The sequence below is a fragment of the Cicer arietinum genome, chromosome 3 (genome assembly GCF_000331145.2).
Source record: "Cicer arietinum cultivar CDC Frontier isolate Library 1 chromosome 3, Cicar.CDCFrontier_v2.0, whole genome shotgun sequence".
Lineage (NCBI taxonomy): Eukaryota > Viridiplantae > Streptophyta > Magnoliopsida > Fabales > Fabaceae > Cicer > Cicer arietinum.
Window position 1 is genome coordinate 62,954,077 of NC_021162.2, and position 22,070 is coordinate 62,976,146.

The window sequence follows — 22,070 nt, forward strand, 5'->3', positions numbered from 1 at the left end:
AATAGAACATAATGCTTTGTACTGGTAAAAATTTTGATGGCAATTAAAAACCAGACAATGCTTCTGAAAAAGAGAGGCCAGGAAAAGCAAGCATCAAGAGAAAGCAACTATTACAGATGCTTCTCATGCAGAGATAATGGGAGACCACTAGTCCCCACCCTTCCTACTAAAGAAATTTGATTAATTTCACTATACTATTATGCTTGTACAGCACGGCACTAATTACAACTCTCCCATGTTCCACCTCATTGTCCCATTTGTATTCCTACCATGCACCAACATATATGTATATTGATGTTTTAAAAACTGAACCGTGACTATTGGTTTTGATTGCTGATCAAAGAAGGAAAGTAACGAAAAAAAGTTATACACTGATTAAAGTACCAAAACAACAACCAATAACAGTATAATACCAAAGTAAATGTTACAATATTTAGTGACATCATTATTGTATTTTATAGTATTTGAATATCTTATATGATCTCTTCGGGAATTCCTACTTTCTATATTTAATTATGTTTAGTTTTTTTATTAGGATTGGGATTATATTATTATAAGTCTATGATTAGAATTACTATAGGTAGGTACATTGTATTTTGTATCACATTATATCACACCAAGATACACAATTTTTTGTATCTTAGACAATATCTTAGGAGTAGCTTCCCAAATTCATTTTATATCCTTATGTTTCTTTATCTGTTAATTAAGACTCCTAATCTTAAATTAAGATTAAGAGTCTTGACTTAGAATAAATAAGGGTTACAGCTTTGCCTGACACCATACCCAATCAATAAATAAGAGAATGTTGTTCATGGTCTCTTCTATCTCACATTTCCTTTCACTCTGACTCTTCCCAAATCCCTATAGTATTCATATGGAACATGTTAAACGATTTTTAAGCTCGTAATAGTTATTACTAATACTAACATCGAATTTTTTTAAACTCTGTCAAAGTTCAAATATTATTCCGAGTATTATTGGACAATGTATTATCACGCTATTTGACCAGAAACAACTGAAGGATCACACATGACTACAAGAGGATACCACAGTTTTGTTTTATGAAATTTACTCTTCTTTGCAATGCCGAAGCACACCCTAATTCTAATGCTGTTGTAAACAATTTAGTATCAGCTCATTTTTAAGAGAATTAAGTCAATTGCATCAGCTATTAGTCAGTAATTGCCTTTAGCATCAAAACATCAGCATAAACAAAAGAATTTATAAATTTAAGTAGCACACAAGATTCCAGGTATGATTCAGCATAATACCTGCGTCTTTCTTGAGCATCAACAAAATCATTATAAACTCTCAGCATGTCCCATGCAACAGACTTCTGATACCCATGAGAAACAAATAGCATAAGAGTATTAACATGTTAGTGATAGAATAAATATGCATTATGACTACATGATTATTCATAAAAATGGAATATCGGTGTCAATAATAGGATTTGAAAATGACGAAAAAGTGAAAATTCATATAACGGTAATCACACGGAAAATGAGTTTCAGTTTTAACTGTTTAAAGTTATGTAATAGAAATAGAGCCTAAGAGCCTTAGCTCAAGTGGCACCAAGTCCCTCAGATAACTACTTGGTCCTTGGATCGAATCCATGCTGAGCCCATTTCTCAGCACTTCAGCCTACAATCGCCCTCCTCCATCATGTCAAAAAACTCCCTTGTAAGGATAAAAAACAGAATTGAGGGAAGATATTCTTTAGTATAGGGACTAAAACGATATACTAGAGATATCCAAGGATACTCCTGCTCAATAGGATTGATACTTTTTTTATCTACTTGAAATTGCATGTTATGGGTAGATGACTTTTATACTATGTTTCTCAGGATACTATGTTTCTCAATAGGATTACTATGTTTCTCAGGATATTCATGCCTAGATGACTTTTATACATACCAATGACAACTCTGTTATCAATAATCAAGTACCTCAACACTATAATTTTCAAGACTATTTTGGAGAGAAGAGTTGCAATTGCCAACCACTTCTAGTTTAGTCCAAGTCTACTATGTTTCTCAGGCTATTCATGCCTAGATGATTTTTTTACCATCATTTGGAAGGTTTTTTGTAAATGAAAATTGAATCATATATCAGATACACATTAATATAATACACCAAAGACTTCTTTTCTGGCAAAGTTGGATGAAATACCTGCCATCCTTGGGCCAGAAATAATTTTTCCTTTGCAAGTAAAGTTGGTGTAGCATAAATGGCCAACAGAGGACAACCTCGACACTGATGCAAGACAGAAAAGATAAATCATATTATGATTTTATATATCCATACAATACATTCATAATTAATAATTAAAGGTCACAATCTAAACGCACAATCAATATCAATCAAAGGCATAATTAACAAGACAATAACAATAAAAATCTTGGAGCATATGCGAAAAAAGTACAACACCAAATCTTAAATAAAATAAGCCTCTGAGACTTAAATCATTCAAATTCAATATAAGTTTCTCCTTGATAAGAGTGAAGTTCACAAAGAAAACCTGTCATAATCAATAGGGTAAAATCAGAGCACGGGAATGAAGTCCCAGAAAAGGAAGATGATGGAATCAAAAGAAGAAAACATAAGGCATTCAATCAAATTAGGGGAAAGTGAACTATTAGTGGGCAAGAAGAACCCAAGGGGAAAGAAATTTAAGAAACAGACATGCAAACTGCGATATGAGAACACAGACCAAAGGATGAACAAAGACAAAGCCGTGATGCGTGAATAGAGACTAAAGGAAAACCAGAGTTGTGGACATGGGCGAGCAGTGGGCCAGAGGGTGCTTTCACATTGAAACAAAAGCTAGACAAAAGTTTGTTTTACATTGAAACAGAAACTCGAGTCTGTTTACTTTGTAAAAACATTTCCTATTTTTATTTCCTGAAATTCGTGCTAATTTTACTCGTTAATAAGGAAGGAAAAAGATTTTTTAAATGAACTGTCTACATTTCTATAAGCAACGAAAATATCAAAAAATTGTTTTCATTATTTCTGGAAATGCATCTTCATTAACTAACATTTCATCTTCTCTCCATGATAATGGTTCATTTCAAAAGTCTTTCATCAAGGTAAAATGGACACATATTTTAGAAAATGAAAGCACAAAATGTTTTCACAGAATAAACGATGCCCATATCAAGTAAATGAGTTTCATTCACTATTGTTGCGCTAGACTAGCTTTCTATTATAGATAGCTATCATTAAATGTTAGTTGTTCAGTTGCAACTACATGTATCTACCTACTACGTAAAATGACATGCTCATAAATATTGTATTTGTGTCATAAACTGTCATTGGAAATTGATTCATTTTTCACCAATATCAGAAACTGTTTTCTCTCAACTAGTCTAGCTCTAATACCCTATAATGTTCTTATCGAAACAACAGGAGAAATCGTGAAAACATCCAAAAAGATGGGGCTGAAAACAACAAAAATGGAGGCAAAGATGGGTTGAGTTTTGACCACTATGCAGGGATAGCAACTTGAATTTAAAAAGCTAGCATCCAGAACCATAGGCATAACAACTAATTACGATACAAAAAATGCAATGTCATGAACAATTTGCGATGGCCCAAGGTTACGATGCTTTAAACACTATACCACACAATCAGCTACCCAACTATGGGTCAGACTGATCCTTGCTTGGGGTATTAAATCATCCCTTCCCACAAATATTCTTCGGTGGGATGTGAATTCCTAACATTACATTTAAAGCTCATCTCACTAAGGCTCAAATACTACCACTTGCTACACACTTATGAGTAAAATAGTATAATGAACAAAAAGAAGGTAGAGCAATTAGAGAGTACAAAGGCAAAGCACATATGATGTGTGTTCGAGAGAGCACAGACATCCACTTTTTGAGATCAGAGTATCAGACATTTTCCAGTGGTAACTTAAAATCAATCAATTGAGATCTAAAAGTCTGGTATAAAACAAAACTTTGACATCCATACCTCCAAATTTCTGATCATCTGCTGGCCAAAAGCATCATCTGGATGGATCTGTTAAGAAAGTACCATATAATGCAAAGAAAATCCTAGTTTATTCCCATAAAAAGTAGTACAGTGAGAAACTATGAAGTTTGTAACCTGCTCATAAAGAAAAAATATTGCTGTTGAAAATGTTTGGCAGGCCCAACCAACAACTTGACAACTTGAATCTGGATCCAAGTAAATCAGAACACATTCTGCAATTATAAAAGTTGGCAGGCTGATAACAAGAATGAATCAATTTATAGAACCTGGATCATGAAAGGCATGTGTCTACACATTTACGAGCACACAAATATATAAAACAGCAAAAGATACAAGAAATTGGCATTAAATCCTCCAACATTTGACTGTCGTTAGTAACTATAAGATCATAAAACTCTATAAACATATTTATATAACAATAATTTATTTATATATTAATAAGTTAGTGCATGAAGCCATAGAAACAGCATTAAAATTAAGAATTCCCATGCCCAAAACTTGGTTTCTTCCTGCCACTTTCCATTTCTTAAATATAACATATATGATTGTAATATGTATAAAGGAGCATAGTGCCGCTCACCAATTATAATATTCAAAAGCATATTCTTCAAAATTCGTTTTCAATTTTGAAGATTCTAGACCCTATGAGCTCTTTTTATTTATATTTATCACTTTCCAAGGAGATGCTAAAAACTATTAATTATATCCACTGGCAAAGGCATTTAAAAAGTGTTCTGCTGTGGTATAACTTTTAGCTGTATATGGAGATATACAATATTGCTGGCTAATTATTGAATTCAGAAGTCTGGTGATTTATAAATTTATAAGAGATGAATGAGAAAACAATAAATTTGAAGAAATACAAGATCAGGTATCAGCACTCTATTTAAAACCCTGTTTGTATTCATATTCTAAGATTATTTTATTTATTTTCATATCCTTTAGTAGAATGGGCTGATAGATCCAAACAATTATCAATATTATGTTGATGGTAACAGAATTTAACAAAAGAGAAAGTGTGAGGATTGAATCCCAATACATACCTTGGATCCATCTCAGTAATGGTTATAATATCATTTAACTGTTTTACATCACGCAAATCTGCAGGGACTAGTTTATAATGAGCACTGACCACTTCTCCTTTCTCTGGCAGAGAACGGCGCATAACAAGCATCAGTGTGGATCAGCAATAATCATGCATGCTAACATTCAGTATTGATGGTTCTAAATATCATAGTGAAAAGACCATATTTTGTTTAAATGTATGTAGCTCTAAGATTAAACTGAGTGGCAGAAAAACTTCTCTAATCTTCTGCTACAGCTTTCAGTTTATCCTAGCAATTCTTTTGCTCTAGTTATAATGTAGAGTTGAATACAAGTAGATTATAGTATTTCTAGATTTGTTTTAATCTAATTAATTCTTTATAAGTTAGATACCATGTGAATGTGTGATAGCACAAAAGAAATGGACATCACCAGAATATGAGATTAAAATCATCAGACAATGTCCCTTCCATATAAAGCACCATAATAAGCACTGCTTACCTCGTGAAATGGAAGCTGTTTCACCAAGCTTATCCTTCAGTTGACTGCAAGTCTCAATAAGTGCAGCCTTTTTACTTGTTACCTGGATGACAAGCATGATAGGAGTTTAACTTTCTATAGTCTATATACCAATAATGACAGTTTGAAAACTATATACAGCTTTTTCTATTTGACAGTTTGAAAACTATATACAGCCTTTTTACTCACAATTTGAAAACTATATACAGCTTTTTCTATTTCATTTTGCAATTAGACATATATTTAGTGAAACCAGATTGTATTAACCATGGGTTTCTTGACAAAACGTCTATGACCAATCCAACTCGGAACTCATAAACAACTAGAAATTAAGGTTGCATTGGCAAATAAAATTTTAAAGGTATTCAAGTTTCTACCTCCTTAAAGTCTACTTCCACGTATAAATGCGGTGCTTTCCCCTCATCCTGCCAACAAGAGATTTTTAACAAGTTACAACTCTAATTAGGCACATGGCAACACACCCTAGGTTAATGATGATATGATAAGCAAAAGGTTACAAGAAAAACTAGAACAAATGATAATTGGTAACAAAGTACAAAATTGTACAAATCCATAGTCACATCCAAACAAGAAGAAGGAGACTAAGAAAACAGGAAAGGATCCCATCATGCAGCATACAGATTTAATTTGCACCTTTGAGGTGCATGGGTAAAAGAAGTCAATCTTATTTGCTACCAATCAACAATAATGTTGTAATCTAAACCATATAGTGACTGAAAATTATAGAAAAAATTGTGTACAAAAGCTTTAGAGTAATTGTTCAACTGATAATGTTTTGTCTTAGAAATCATGCATATTTTGCACAGATATTACAGTATCATAATTTAAATACACGCCAAAACTTGGTGAAGTAAGACGTCGTTCAACAATATGCGCAGCATTTATAGAAGGACACAACAATAACCATTTCCATACTTTTTCTGGAGCAATCAGAACAAACATAATAAACAAAGAGAAAGAGAACAGAAACAGACGTGAATGCAAAAGCCCCAGTCAAGAGAATTCACAAGGCATGGATATAAACTCTTAGATATTTATATATGCATTAGAAAATTCCACCACTCTAATTCAAGTTAAAATTATAGAAAAGAACAAGTATAAAAAGATTTGAAATTTATTAACTGGCAATTAGTTAATTATCATTTTTGTATTCATCCAAATTCATTCATCTCACATCCATTGTCTCTAATATTTTTCCCTCAACACGTTTACATAACTAGCGCACACGATTGGAGAGGAGGTTACATTCACCCTCAAAAAACAAAAACAAAAAATAAGAACTAAAGCATGCCCATGGTATGAGAACTTAATTTTAAAAATATTTGATGCAGGTCTTTGCTTCTTTTATAGCACAAAGTATGATGTCTAGTCTAAAGAGATTAAAATTGTTAAGGCAGCAGGCAATTAGCAAGAATGAAGTAAAAAATGTCCACATGTCCTATCAAAACACAAAACACTAAAATCTTAATAAGATTTGTTGTCAGTAATAACTCAATCCAAACCTTCGCTTAACCTGCAAATATCCAAAATAAGAGGAAATTTATAGTTTTAAAGGCCAAGCTACTCATTTAAAGGGAAGGTACCTGCAACTGAAAATATGTTGTATCAAAGCCTGCTCCAAGTGATAATATTTGCGTCTTCGTTGGACCATTTTCATCAGTTTTTTTCTCAACATCAAGAAACTGGTAGAGAAGTTTCCGAAGAGCGGCCCAACGAGCAAAGTAACCTTCATACTCACAAACAATTAAAAAAATCAACTAGCTACTCATTTAAAGGGTAGGTACCTACATAAGTCAACTCCTTAAGCTAAATCCTACCACGATTAATAATTGGAGATCTCCTTACAGGCCTTCTCACAAACAAATGAATGTAATCATCTTTCATGTATCCCTTTTTCACACATGACCTACAGCCAGTTTATGGGGAGTAAACATTCAGCATATAAGAATAACATCTATAATTCGGGAAAAAAAAATCCAAAGCAAAATAAACAAAATCTTAAAGTGACTTAAAACATAAATACAAGGAGAATGCTTTATAAATGACAATTAAAAAGAATCCTTCAAACGCCCCGTCTTCCCATGATTTCCGCCCCATTTTCTCTTTGTTTTTTAGCAATGCAATAGCAATAATAATACAATCATCATCGTAATCATATACAAGCACAACTTGAATTTTCGATTGCTATAAAAAGGCTAAAAAACAATGCATGTGATTTGTGATACTCTACTAACTCGGATGGGCAAAGAGAAACAATCTTTGCATTGAACAAATTGCACGGTTCCGAAAGCAACAAAAAAATCAGAAATAACTTGAAGGCAATTAAAAAGAAAAAACGAGAAGACAAATTGCTTAATTGATAAAGGAGAAAGGGGTGGGTGCGTACAATTTGCTGGCGGAAGCGTCATCATTGGTAGCTTGTACCGCCGCAGTGTTACTGTTATCCGCCATGGTTGAATAACGAAGGTGATCCTCTTTTGTTAGGTTTTGCCTCCGGAAGAATAACACAAGAACCACGTCTTTCTCGTTCTCGCTAGATAGATAAATTCTAGTCAAAGCTAAAACTATTAATTATCTTTGGGTCTAAACAAAAACTAAAATTAGTACTGTTAAGTTATCTTTGATTTTGTTTACTACATAAATTATTTTTGAGTAAATTGATTTTATTATGCAGGACTGAATAGAAAGTATTTTTTGTAAGTACAAATTTATTAAAAGAACAAATAATAATACAATTAAAAACTTCTAAAAATAAAAAATGTGTTGCATGTGTATGTTAGAGAATATTGGATAAAAAAGATTATTTTGAAACAAAATTTAAAGTAGTATTTCTAACCTAAGATCATGAAAGTGAAATAAAAATGAAAACTTTAGAACACAATGTTGAAACAGTGGTATGTAAAAATATGAGATCATTTAGCTGTTATGGTGAATCATTGATATGGAAAGCATTTGAAAAAATAGTTTGTTGTTGGGAGTTGAATATATTGATATTCATGATGTTTAGGTTTCAACTTTTATGAATTAGTACGTAAGGAATTTTTACATCAAAGAAAAAATTAGGTTTAGATCTCATATCTTTTTTTTAGGTATTTTCTATTTTCATTTTTTTAAAATATAAGTGGGGTGATTTATGATTATTTGTTTTTGTTCAAACTCACTTATCTATATTATTTTTCTTTAACTTCTTACTTAAATAAGTGAATTTTATATAGATCAATTTTGTATTTGTATTTTTATGTTATTTCGTCAACTAAATATAAACTTTGGTTTTTCCATCTTATTGCGATATTCATGTTGTTCAGATTTACTTCAATTCAGTACAAATAAATTCAATCAATAACTTAAGTGTTATCAATGTTGCATATTTAGAGATATTATTATTTCGATCACTTTAATTTTATCAAATTTATATGCATTTTTTCATTTAATACTATTAACTTAGGTGTTGAGTCTCTTTGCAAATTAATCATTTTCAATTTTAACAAGTTCGTGTATGTGTTATTCTCAGTCACTGTACTATTTTAATTTGACCAGATGAATATTATTCATGTCAAAAACAAATGAATTGATATTTAAATCTTGAAAAAAATGGATGTTCAATATATTTGAAGGGACTCGATGCAATCACAATGATCAAAATGAGTGGAAAGTTGTAGAAACAAATATAATAAGCACTAAGTGAGACTTTTTATTTTATATTTATTTGTTGATAATAATAATAATAATAATTATTATTATTATTATAATCTTAGTGATGTTACTTTTGTAATTAATTTATACTATTACTAAAATATTCTTAATTTAGATGAAAAAATGTTGCAACTGAGTCGTCTTATTTTATTATATTATATATAGAGTGAAGATCCGTTAATTTTAAACATAAGTTTGAAATAAATTATTTTGCTTTATAATTTAATGTAAACGATAAATTTCACTAATTCAATTATTTATTATTGACTTAACATATTAATTATAAAACACATAAAATTTGACGTAGATTTAAAATTTGTAGTTATATAATTTTATAACTAATATTTACTTATAATTTTTAAAAGTTTAATATATATTAAAAAGACAAAAATGAAAACACGGGAAATCATATAATTAAATATTAAATAATTTTAAAATTTTATAAAAATACGCGGAACTAATCTATTTTAGTAAAAACTTTTAATTTAAAATTTAATCTATAGATTAGTTTTAAAAGTGAAATAATCTATATTCTTATATTAAGATATTAAAATTACAGCGTAAAGAGTTGTTTGATAAAAAAAAAAAAAAAAGAATTATTACTCGTTTTAATATCTGAGAAAAATTAAATGACTTAATTTAGATACCGATCGGTCCGACTTCATATCTTCTTCTCTACATCTTTTAAGGAAAAGTAAGGCCAAACAAAATTTAAGTAAAGCTTTCAACAAAAGGCGTTGAAATTAACTTTTTTAAAACTTACCCAAAAGCTTTCTTATCTTTGTTCGCTATTTGAACTTAGGCGCAACACACTTTTTGTTCTTTATAAAAGGCTACTTCTGTAGGGAACAATTTATTCCCTACCTCATTGCATTTTATTTGGTAAACGAAAGAAATATGGATGAGATAAAAGAAATTGAAATAAGAGAAAATTGATGGGAAGTAAAACGATAATTTAACAGTTTAGTGTAATAAAAAAAATTTATTTATATACATCAACAACGTAAATGGAAAAACAGACATGAAAAAATATAGATATAAATAAATATATTATACAAAAATTATTTATTTTTTATTGATTATATTAGTATTTTTATTGTTGTTGATAAACAATTACGATAAATTTAAAAGAAAAAAAGTTATACCTTTAAAAAAAGGAATAAATGAAACCCAATATTTTTAATATCTCAAATTCCTTTCTATTTTAAAATTTTACACAGTTAAAATTTAATAACTGTAAAAAGGATAAATATTATACTACAAAAAATACTTTATAAATTTAATTAAACTACAAAATATAAAAATGGATATTGCACTTACAATATTTATGATTGCAAAATAAACTATAAATTAGTTGACACGTACCTCACATAAATGGTTTTTTGCAGTTATTAACAAAACTAAAATAATCTAAAATGATTTTACTTATTGAAATATAATTAATTTGAAATATTTTTTGGTATTATTTTTATTTATAACAATTAATTAAAAATAAAAAAATATTATAGAGTATATTTTTTCATCGTGAAGACTTGTGTCATGCACATAGAAGTAATTGTATTGTTTATATAAATACTTATACCATTTCAATTTTAAGAATATTATTTTATTAAGATTGTGTATAATAATTTATATGAGACAATATATACATATTTATATTTTAATACAAAATTATACTTTTATTATTGTTTGTAATGAAAATCAATAAAATAAATTATCTCACAAAATGATTATGAAATGGTAAAAAAAAAATATGTTTCATCATATTATATATTAAAATAATTGTATAATTATAACATTTTTTAATTGGATAGGCCGTAAAACAAAAACAAATTGGTGAGAAAAAAATCAAAGACAAAACTGTATTAGATAAACATATAATAATTTTTTACCAACCATTGTTAATAAAAGTATAATAATATATGTATGTTAATTTTTTAATTCTATTAATGCATATCTAAAAAGGCAATAAATAATAAAGCTAAATGAAATTTTATTATTTAATATTAAATATATATATATATATAATTAATTATATGAATGCATATTTAAAAAATAATTTTTTTGTATTCATGAAAAATTTTGATTCGTGGTAAACAGTCACAAATATTTTAAACTTCATATAGAAATAGGTTGTTATAATTTTATAATAATTGAAATGTTCATCATTGAGTATAAAGTGTAATTGATATCCTTATTGATTAATTTCATGTGTTGGATTCGATGTTTGTGACAAAATTGTAAGAAGTTAAAACTAAAAATGGATCAAAGAAAAAAAAAAAAACTAAAAAAAATGACGTGTTTAGTTAATACATTAAAATTAAATAGATAAAATATTATTATAATTAATTTTTTGAAAGGAATATTATTATTATTATTATTATTGTTATTCTTATTCTTATTATTATTTGATTTAATATTGTAAAGTGAGATTTTTAAAATATTGTAATTTGCTGTCCATTAAAGTGACACAGTCATATTTTTAATAAAAGATTGTGAGATAGTTTTACTAATTGTGTAATAAATATAAATTTAATTGCGTTTGTGTATAAATATAGATATAAATTTTACACCATAGTGTAAGAATAATCCATTTTAAAACACTAACTTAAAGTCCGATTATTACATGTTCTATGTAAAAAAACACTTTTGTTTTAATAAATTATCATTTTCAGATTTTTTTTATCTGTTTTTGAAACATGTTTTTTCAAGAATTAATGAATATAATAAATAAATATGTGTTAAGTGTAATAAATTGATGATTAAATTCAAAAACAGAATATAGAAGAAACAAATTATTAAATTTAAAGAATAATTTAATATAACTTAAATACTAATAACCAAACAAAATTCAATTTAAAAATTAAAAACATATAAAATTTAATCGAAAATTAAATTAAATATAAAAATTTTTAATACTAAAAAAATATAAACAACCAAATTATGTTATTTTGAAAAACTTAAAACATCACGAGTTGTATTTTGTGAAAAAGTTATAAGTAGTTGTATACCAACATTTTTTTTGGTAAAGATAGATAATACCAATATACCAATAATGCAATAACGTATGATTGATGCATTTATTTCTAAAACAGATAAAAATAATTGTTGAATTATTATTAGAGTAAATATTTAAGAAAATGTTGAGAAAAACATCTTTACCACGAGATCCTTCATCTGTTATACACAAGCTCTCTTCTCACTACCAAAAGCTCTTTCAAACAGTTATTGAAATCCTCAACCGTAATTGAAACCCTAAACCTAAAACCCTTTCGATTTTTTCCCTCAATCGAATCGATTCTCCCTTCGAAAATCCTTGTTCGTTCACCATTTTTGAAGATGGACATCGAGCAGAGGCAATCGGAGCTCATCGATCACTTCGTCAAACAAGCCTCTGCTGTATCCAATGCTCCCTCACTCGCTTCCGTCATTGTCGAAGCAACCTCGAACCCTTTACTCTTCGCTTTCTCTGAGATTCTCGCCCTCCCCAATGTTCTTCAGGTTCCTCTTTCTTCACTATCTCTCTGCGCATCATTTATTTTCCCCTATTTTTTTCTTTTCGTTTTCTGTTGTTGTGCTTATTTTTTATATAGATTGTTTTTTCCCATACGAGAGTGCTAATCGATTGCAAAGCGAAACGATAATAATAATAGTAATGTTTTCTTATTTTCTGTATATTTATTTTAAATCGTTTCACGTTGTTTGTGTTCGCTGTGATCATGAATGAGTCGGGTGCTGTAGAAAACTAGTGTTTTATGGCGTGGTCAATTTGATTAGTTACTGCTTATTTTTTTGTTATTAAGGCTTATTGATATTTCTATTTTAAAAGTCGACATTGTTTTGTCTCTCTCATGTGTGAGGTTAGATAGAATTTCATGATATAAACCATTTAGATACATTAATTATTCATGTCATTAATTAAATTACAAATATGAAAATTTCTGAAATTGTAAGTTAAATTTTTACGTTGTTAAATTGTTAATCATTCTACATCATCATATCATATGACAAGTTCTTTAAAACAATTTTTTAGTTAAAAATCATAAGGAGGACTTAAATTGTCGATTTTTAAAATAGGGGGATTAATTTCGTGAATCAGTAAAAATAGGAGACTAAAACTACAATTAAGCCAAACTTGTAAGTAACATTCTCCTATGAATGCCATAACTTTTTTGCTAATAAATTTGCAACTAGTTTCTATTTGATATGTCTGCCATAACTTTTTTGACTATGATGTTTTGCAGCTGGAAGCAACTGATAATTCTGTCTACCTTGATTTGCTTCGTCTGTTTGCTCATGGAATATGGAGCGACTACAAGAGTAAGTATATTGGTTGACATTTCTGTTTAAATTTTATGCCTGGTGTGTGTTTTGTTGCATTCCTTTAATGTTTTTCTTTTCCAGTAGAATAATGTCGTAGGAACAGTCCTTAACTGTACCATAACACATGCCTGGGGATTTGTGGTTTTTAAATTTATTCTTAATTCAAGATGACTGGATATTAATATCACGAGATAGTAAGTTGTGTAACCTTCGTAAAGATGGCCATAGAAAAGGATGATATGTATTAATAAACTGCGGTCATAATTTATGTCATAAAAAAGTTAAGGTTAATACATAGAATTTACTGTACACTTGGACTTGTATATGCACAACAGCATTGTGGCTTATTTTTCATTTTGGGATTTGGGATACACAATGATGTCCTACTATTTTGAATCCCACTATGTGTGTCTTGAGATGTAAGAATCCTCCCCACTTTATTTCTACTTTGTAATTGTCAGTAGTGAAATTTGTTATTTTTGCTGTGTCTTTTTTATAAAAAAAATCTTTTACCATTTATGTGTATTGTGTATATGGAAGTAATAAATGGTGTTTATTAAAAAGTTAAAGTGGCTTATAGGTAACTCTGACCGCCTTCCGCAATTGACACCTGATCAGATTCTCAAGCTTAAGCAACTTACAGTTCTTACCCTCGCTGAGACATATAAGGTAGAGTATTTTATCCTCCCCTCAGTCTTTTCCCATCATATGTCTTTTTCAATCAAAGGTGGACAAGGAAACCAACTCTTCCCTTGAATCTATTTTTTGATTTTATATAAGATTGTTTCATCTAATTCGTCATTTTAAATTGCTTTTTCATCTTAAATTGTTCTATGTGATTATGTAGGACATACCTAGTTAATTAACATTCCATGTTTTGATTTTCTGTTTGAATGTTCGTCCTTGTAATATTTTATTGCAATTTATTCTTACAATTTCAGTTATTTTCAGGTACTACCCTATGACCAATTGATGCAGGAGCTAGATGTGACAAATGTTCGTGAGCTTGAAGATTTTCTAATTAATGAGTGCATGTATGCGGTAGGAACCATTCCCTTCCAAAGAGTATTTACTGTTCAAATGTGAAAATAATTAACTGAATGTACAATTACATGATTGTTATTATCATTATTATTATATGTTATCAATAGCATTTTTTAACGGCATAGTGGAGCGGCTATAGTGCCTTTATTGGAAGTCTGTAGTGGAGCGGTTTGCTGTAGCGCCCTCTATATCGGACTTAATGACATATATTCATGGGCGCAACAGCTGCTAAAAGCTTAATACAGAATAACCTTTTTTAATTAGATACTTGTTGAATTTAAATTTTAATGTTTAGTTTTAATAAGTCTTGGATGCTTAAACTTGTTTGTATTTTGACTTTTTTGGGTATTTACTTCTATGTTTTGCTTAAGATCTATGACTTTATTTTTTTTATTTGAGTATTTCATGAATTTTGAGTATTATTTTAATTTTCAGCACATATATATATGTGTGTGTGTGTTTGTATTAATTATCTGATTAATATTTTAAGATGAATTCAGAATAGCAGCTGTCCCGCTATGTGCTATACTGCTATTACATTTTTGAGGTTGGATGCTACACGCCACTATCTGGGATTGATATGTATGTTATTGCAATTGCAATGAAGGACTCATTAAAAGAGAAAGAGGAGAATGAAAGGGAAACAAAAAGCATCAGTTCTGGAGGTCTTAAATTTAATGTCGGTAGATATCAGCCAAAACTATAGAAAATCTATATGCGAGACAATCTGCTAAAGGAAATGTTCACATTGGAGATGTTTAGGTGTTCTTCCATATAAGGTTTAGCAATTGAAGCAAATAAGATGTTGATCCCATTCAATGTTACAACCAACCGATAGCTTTGATGATAAAGTTTTAATAGCCAGAAAATGAAACTAATTGGGAGAAAATGAAAGCGGCTTGGCTAGAGACACGGAGAACTGAATGGTTTTTTGAATTTTGTATTTGATTCTCTATCAGGACTTTGATGATAAATATGACTTGCAGAACTTCGGGAATCTCCTTGCCAAAAGCCTCGACACTCTCAAATGACAAGATACATCTCCCTCTCAATCCCTCCTATTCATAGGCAACATACCTTTTTCATGTTTTTTTAAATGGTGGACGGAGAATATTATTATTTATATAGGAAGAGGGCGGAGGACTAGGCCATAAGTTCCCCAGTGGGATTCAAACTATCCATTTTGATTACAAAGCTAGGCAGTTACCACTGCACTAACATCCTTAACCTAACTAACCAGATAAGTCACCCATTTACCAACAGTTTCTAACAAACACTTAAAATTCTCCCACAGGAAAAGTGTGGTCTAGTGTATTTACAACAGACTGCAGGTCAATTTGTAGCTGATAACAGTAACTGGTCAGAACCTGTAGCATACAAAATTTAAAAATTCACTTATTTGAACATTTATATTTTTCAGTGTAAACTACTTATCTTGTATTTAATCTCCAGTAGCAGTTATCCCGCCATTCTTTAGATTTTTTGTGGTCAACCACCCTGTGCCACAATCCGAGACTATGAACAGAATCTACACTGTTCAACACCGCTATGTCTATGGATCAGGAGACTACATATGTACTCTCAGTTACTCTTTGAAAGGGATCAGGAGACTGTACTGTACTTTTTATGTTAATGATCTCTGTTCAATACCGCTATGTCTATGGATATTGCACAATTTAATTATTTGTTCTTTATTCAGCCACTCATTAATTTGTTAATAATGTAGTACTATTTGTTCTTTTTTTGGTTTTTTTTTTTATCTTGTCTTTCTCCAGATGCTGGATAGTCAGATTAATGAAGTATTAACTTGGAAACAATATTTTATGTATGGCCTGGGATATCTTTTCTAACTTTTCTCACTCTTATCAGGGAATAGTCAGAGGGAAGCTGGATCAGTTGCGACGATGCTTTGAGGTCCTAGCTCATTATCATTTATTGTTATTTTTTTTTTCCATTTGAAGATTGTCTGTTAGGAGTTTCTTTGATCTTTGAGCGTGATTTCAGGTCCAATTTGCAGCAGGTAGGGACTTGAGGCCTGGTCAGCTGGGGAATATGATACAGACACTCTCCAACTGGTAATCTATCTTTCTTTAAATAGGGGCTTGAGTGACTTGTATTTATATGTCATTATTATCAAATCAATCACCCTTACCTGAAAAAAGATCTGATGTTGGACTATGGCCACTTTCCAGAACATTCCTACACTTATGACTGTTTAGCTTTTATGCTCGATTGAAGTTGGTTTAAGTTTCAATTATTAACACACTATTCTTTTTTTATATAAATTGTAATCTTTAGATTTGCAATTCTCTCCGTCTTGTTTTTTTGGTTATAGACTTCTCAAAAGGGTGTTTGCTTATACAAGGCTAACTTTTTTTTATGCGATGTACTATAGAGTTTCTCTTCAACTGCTAAAATTTAATTCATGTATGGGAAACCCAGGTTATCTACATCGGAAAATATGCTTGTTTCAATTCAAGATAAGATAAAATGGGCTGATGCAATGAGTGAAATTGACAAGAAGCACAGGAAGGATGTGGAAGAGAAGGTTGAAGAAGTAAAGAAGTCCCTTTTCAAGGTCGGTTGGATTTATTTTTATATATTTACTTTTTCAGAAATTTTTTTATTCTTAAATATAGATGAGAAAATGTCCCGTTGAAAAGCTTGATCTTTATACAATTTCTATTATATACTGCTCTCAATGTCAAAATCGATGTATCTACCCTTTGGTTTGTGCTTTTGACTGATGTCTCTATGTTCATGTTCCACACTGACTTTCAAACCATTAAAGTCTCACCCTACACATTTCTTTTGTTATTTTATGTCCCATTAATATTCTGATGTTTCTTGTTTTTATTTTTGCTGAATGTTGGTGCATAGTTGGGGGTTTTTGTGTGGCCATAAGCTTATCTTTCAACGGAACCAATCAATATATATGTTAATTTTGCAGAAGAATTAATTTGTGAAATTTGTTCGTCTAAGGGGTGACAAACTAGAAATGGGGTGGGAAAAATTAGTTTTGTACATTTTTTTAAGTTCATTAAATGAATTGGCGAATTTCTCACTGCAAACAAGACTCTTAACATACACGTTTGGGGACTGAAATTGAAAACCCCAATTTGAGATAGCCAGTACTGCATTAATCCGATGATTTGATGTTAGTTTGATTGAGTTGGACAGTTCCTTGAAACCTGCCAACTTCTCTACTAGGTATATGGATGAGGAAGTTTACTACTGAAAGATATTCATGATAATAGATTATGGATTCCTATGAAAGAAGGAAATACATTTATAGTAGAATAACCGTTGTTAAATTAGACTGCTGCCTGTATATAGAGCCATGTATAGGAAGTCCCAATATCACTATGTTAATGAATTTGACTTTAAAACTATGAGGGCAAATCTGCTGCAGCAACAGTTCCCCTTACTCTTTTGTAATCAAAATAACATTAGCTAAGTTTTTAGCCCTTCACAGTTACTGCATTGTAGCCTTCAACTTCAAGGCTATCCTTGTGATGTCTATGAGTTTTATAAGAAAATACAGAAGTAGCAATCTTAAATGTCTGTTCTTTATGATTGGGATATATTGGTCGACGTGTCTTACTTACATCGTGGCAGAAGTTACACACTGTAAGCAGGCCGACATCGACTTCAGAGGGCATGAGGAGATCTGCTCTGAATCTGGTGGAGTGATGGATTATGAAGAAGATCGAAGCCGACCGAAGAGGTAATTTGAGAAAACTCCATGTCAGTCAAGTATTTGATCAATTATCTTAATAAATTGATTTTCTGCGTTGAAACTGACCATTAAATCACCTAAATTTATCAACATGTTTTTGGTGTCTGACTGGTCTATCATCTTCAATTAATCAATGAAGCTGGTGTTACTTGAGTTTTGCTGTCGGTTTTGCATTAATATTTGTGACTTATCATCACTGCCTCTATTTTCCTCTTGACCTTTTTATTCTAAATTGGTATGGCATAATCAGTGAGACTGAGATCAGATATGGCATTATAAAGGAAACTGAATATAGATGTTTATCGAAAATCAAATCATCCTTGTATTCCTAGTCATAAGACTCTTGGCTTTGAAAATTTGCAGGAGGCGGCATCCGATATCTTGAGGATTGTAGTAGATAAAGGAGCTCAATGAATTGGGTGTTTTAGTTGCTTGCCCGACTTTTATTCATGGCATGCGTCAACTGAGAATATCAGCTTTTGGAGACAAGTAAATCTCACATCCATACTGCACTTGTCTGTCACCCCACAAAGCTGAGATAGGAACAAGGAACAAAAAGGAACACCTTTTATTTCTTTGAGGTTGTATTTTGGAAATGGATAGTATTTCTGGAACCATTGTTAATACTTCATACTGAGTTGGTTAGAACAAGCTAAGGTGGTGGTGGTGCGGCTTTATTTTTATGCTAAAATGCTACAGTTTTCTTTTATATTATGCTTCATTTATACTGCCTCAGTTGCATTGCTATACTTTCTAGTGAATACATATTCCAAAAGTTAGATATACATGGCGGTGAGTAATATAGGTTACTCCACCGATACATCATAAAACTGTACCTTTCACCAACTTTCTGCGATCTGCCCTCAGCTGCTCAGCCCCTTCCATCCATTGTTCCACTCGGTCTTTGATTTTATTTTCTCTTTCTTTTTAATCAATGGTGGGTCGAACAGAGGAACTAGTAAGAAGTTTTGGATTTTAAACCATTCGAGCAGCTCATAAACCCTCATCTGTTCAAGCAGCCTTCACATTAAGGTGAACCTTTCCGAAGGCTTTTGAAATATGATTTCTTAATTTCTGTGTTTACCAAGTTGCTCGTCTTGTACTCCCTGAATATTGGGGTAGCGTTCTCCACCGAGGCAAGAACATGTATTTGAATGTTTTCTATATAATCTTTTTTCCTTTCCCACCAATTACCACCACAGCAACTATTGCCAGCACCGCTATATATATACTCTTATTAAATTTTTACTATTATGTCTTTAATTAAATACTTCACATATCTAAAACATAAGTATGATGGTTCACATGTGGTTCACTCTACCAATGTTCTATGAGGTTGTCTAGTGTGGATGACCATGTAGACGAATCGTGTCGTGCGTCGTAGCCTTGTTTCTGCTTGGGTTGGGTGGCCCAATGTTTCACCTAATTTTGAGTGATACAAATGTTTATCGGAGTGAAAAACTCTTGACATATAAGTAATTAATGTGGCATTCAGTGGTTGGTCACAATAAGGTTTTATCAGGGTTGATGTTTTTGATTTGGTTGGTCTCATATCAAAGTATGATTTTGGTCTTGGATGGGTACCTAAATAGAGAACAAGATGTTATTTCTCAAATTCACGTTTTAGCTCATTTGAGACTCAAATTTGGGGGAAAACATCATGTTTACTTGTACTTCCTCACTCCCTCTAATTATAAGTATCTATCGGGAGCAAGAAAAATAATTTGTTCTTAAATATATAATTACTCTTTAAATTGTTAGATTTGTTTACTTCAAAATGTGAATGGGTAAAATATTGATAAAAAATAATATAAATTTAAAGTCATTAAAATCAAAAAGATAATTTGTGAATAAATATTAAAGTGTAAAAAGACAAATACAATTTAGGATTTAATTCATACAGTGTAATTTTTTGTTTTTACATTGTTAGACATTCCCAATAGTTAAATAATTAGATATATCAGATTATGACAACTATTGTTATAAATGATAGGTTTTTGAACTTTAAAATAATTACTAATAAAATCATACTATAATAATTATGATATGTTGAGAGTTTATATCGACAATACATAATAATTAAACTCTTTATAAAAAAGATATAAAGGGAGTAACACATAATTATATGAGTTTCATTGTGATGTACTATTAATGTAAATAAATACTCTTTACACCGACACTGACGATGGCGTATATAAATTAGATCTTATATATAAGAAGAGCTTTGACTTTCTTATATTTCAGCCGTCAGATTTTTGTTTATTTTTACTTTTCTTTTAGATTAATGTCTGTGGATGGAGCTACTAGATTATCTAGCGGAGATAATCATAATTGTTCTATTCTTGACTTGTCGAATAAATGTTGATATTGATTGGTGAAGTTCTTTTTTCGCTTCTGTGTCTTGCAATTCTGAGCTGATGTTCGTGGGAGCTTAGGACTATTGTTGCTGTTGAAAAGTGGGGTTCTATATTTTCATTTTGTTGGCTAATTTTGTTTGCTTTCTTGAACTAAATACTAGTAGCAGTTTGTGTGCTCTAACCGTATGGCCCTTTTCATGAGTATTTCTTGTATTATGTCACGTATTTTGTTTTTTGACTCGTCACATTTTTTGTTTGAATGCAATTACTCTCTGCCATAAAAAAACATAGACGATTAGGATAGATCGTGATTCTATAGTTTATCTACAATGAATTTTGCAATTTTATTTTTTATGTTTTAGTCCAACCACCGGACTATTTAACAAACGTCTTGTTGTAATTATTATGTAATAAATTAATAATATAAAAGTAGCTAAACGATGTAACTAATAAATAATCAATTTAATTATCAATCATGAATCGTCAATTAATTATATGGGACAAACTTCGGGTAGTTGTGCAAGAGTGGTTGCCTTGGAGGCAAGCTCTTTTTGGTTACAAGTGATTGGACCCATTTTTTCTCAAAATTCATTGCCTATTTCACTCCTATCCTATTTTATTAAATGGATTATAATCATTAAAGTGAATAATTCATTTTAAAAGATAAAATAAATAATATTATTCATTAATTATCAAATAAATATTTATTATTTTATATATATACATAATTAATCATTAATGATTATAATATCAATAATAAATCTATTAATTTCGTCAACTTTTTACTTTTGAAATATGTTATTTAAACACAACAAAAATTAAACCATGATTGATCTAAGACTCAAACCACTAGCACAAGAACTTTTAGGATAAAAAAATTGTTTAACAAAGATAAAATGCCTCTAAACAAAATAATTAATAGTATTACAAATTTATTTATAATTACATGTTAATTTAGTTAGTTAAATTTAAGGTAAGATTAATCTTGTATTCAAATATAGTTTATGCGGCAATATTTTTGCTTTTCAACAATTACACTTTAAAGAATATTGATTAAAATAATTTTGATAGACAGTTAAAAATTAATCAAAAATCATAAATATTATTCACATTAAAATTTGTTTTTAATATATATTTTAAGTATATTTTTAATTTATATGTGTATCAATAAGTTTTTAATTTATTTTATAAAATCTATAAATTTTTTATTTATTATTTTTTATTAAAAAATCTTACTTTTAAAGTTCTTCTTATACCTACAAATTTGTTAGACATATCTGGAACGACACATTGTAGCTGACACCAAATAGAATAGTGGCATGAAT

At 30.1% G+C, this 22,070-nt stretch overlaps 2 protein-coding genes across 5 annotated transcripts in view; one reads left to right on the forward strand and one right to left on the reverse strand.

Moving 5' to 3' along the window:
* LOC101510447 (leucine carboxyl methyltransferase 1 homolog) overlaps nucleotides 1–8,157 on the reverse strand; it is a 9,550-nt gene extending 1,393 nt beyond the window's left edge. The window contains exons 1-10 of one of the 2 annotated variants that reach the window (XM_004492879.3): nucleotides 7,976–8,155; nucleotides 7,407–7,495; nucleotides 7,173–7,315; nucleotides 5,946–5,993; nucleotides 5,551–5,632; nucleotides 5,049–5,151; nucleotides 4,120–4,240; nucleotides 3,985–4,032; nucleotides 2,176–2,259; nucleotides 1,275–1,339 (exon numbers count right to left, since the gene is read on the reverse strand). In XM_004492879.3, coding sequence (XP_004492936.1) covers nucleotides 1,275–1,339; nucleotides 2,176–2,259; nucleotides 3,985–4,032; nucleotides 4,120–4,240; nucleotides 5,049–5,151; nucleotides 5,551–5,632; nucleotides 5,946–5,993; nucleotides 7,173–7,315; nucleotides 7,407–7,495; nucleotides 7,976–8,040 — 848 coding nt within the window. In that variant the 5' untranslated portion in view covers nucleotides 8,041–8,155. Of the gene's footprint in view, nucleotides 1–1,274; nucleotides 1,340–2,175; nucleotides 2,260–3,984; nucleotides 4,033–4,119; nucleotides 4,241–5,048; nucleotides 5,152–5,550; nucleotides 5,633–5,945; nucleotides 5,994–7,172; nucleotides 7,316–7,406; nucleotides 7,496–7,975 lie in introns of both variants that reach the window. The other variant, XM_073366660.1, reaches the window with a different exon arrangement.
* A 4,273-nt stretch (nucleotides 8,158–12,430) lies between these two features.
* LOC101510882 (COP9 signalosome complex subunit 7) lies at nucleotides 12,431–19,123 on the forward strand. 3 transcript variants are annotated; one of them, XM_004492880.4, is made up of 9 exons: nucleotides 12,431–12,783; nucleotides 13,527–13,602; nucleotides 14,186–14,274; nucleotides 14,557–14,646; nucleotides 16,519–16,563; nucleotides 16,654–16,724; nucleotides 17,092–17,227; nucleotides 18,288–18,376; nucleotides 18,752–19,123. In XM_004492880.4, exons 1-9 carry the CDS (start codon nucleotides 12,622–12,624, stop codon nucleotides 18,771–18,773), a joined length of 780 nt encoding a protein of 259 aa, XP_004492937.1. In that variant the 5' UTR covers nucleotides 12,431–12,621; the 3' UTR covers nucleotides 18,774–19,123. The 3 variants fall into 3 exon arrangements, with proteins under 3 accessions (XP_004492937.1, XP_004492938.1, XP_004492939.1); XM_004492881.4 differs by having other exon boundaries at nucleotides 12,452–12,783; nucleotides 18,268–18,376; XM_004492882.4 differs by having other exon boundaries at nucleotides 12,452–12,783; nucleotides 18,271–18,376.
* The last annotated feature ends 2,947 nt before the right edge of the window (nucleotides 19,124–22,070 follow it).

Excerpts from the sequence above, each read along its gene's own strand:
- LOC101510882 (XM_004492880.4), top strand. The coding sequence starts at position 12,622 with ATGGACATCGAGCAGAGGCAATCGGAGCTCATCGATCACTTCGTCAAA. Across the intron at positions 14,647-16,518 it reads TTAATGAGTGCATGTATGCG|GGAATAGTCAGAGGGAAGCT; the intron begins GTAGGAACCATT and ends CACTCTTATCAG. Across the intron at positions 17,228-18,287 it reads TAAAGAAGTCCCTTTTCAAG|GCCGACATCGACTTCAGAGG; the intron begins GTCGGTTGGATT and ends CACTGTAAGCAG.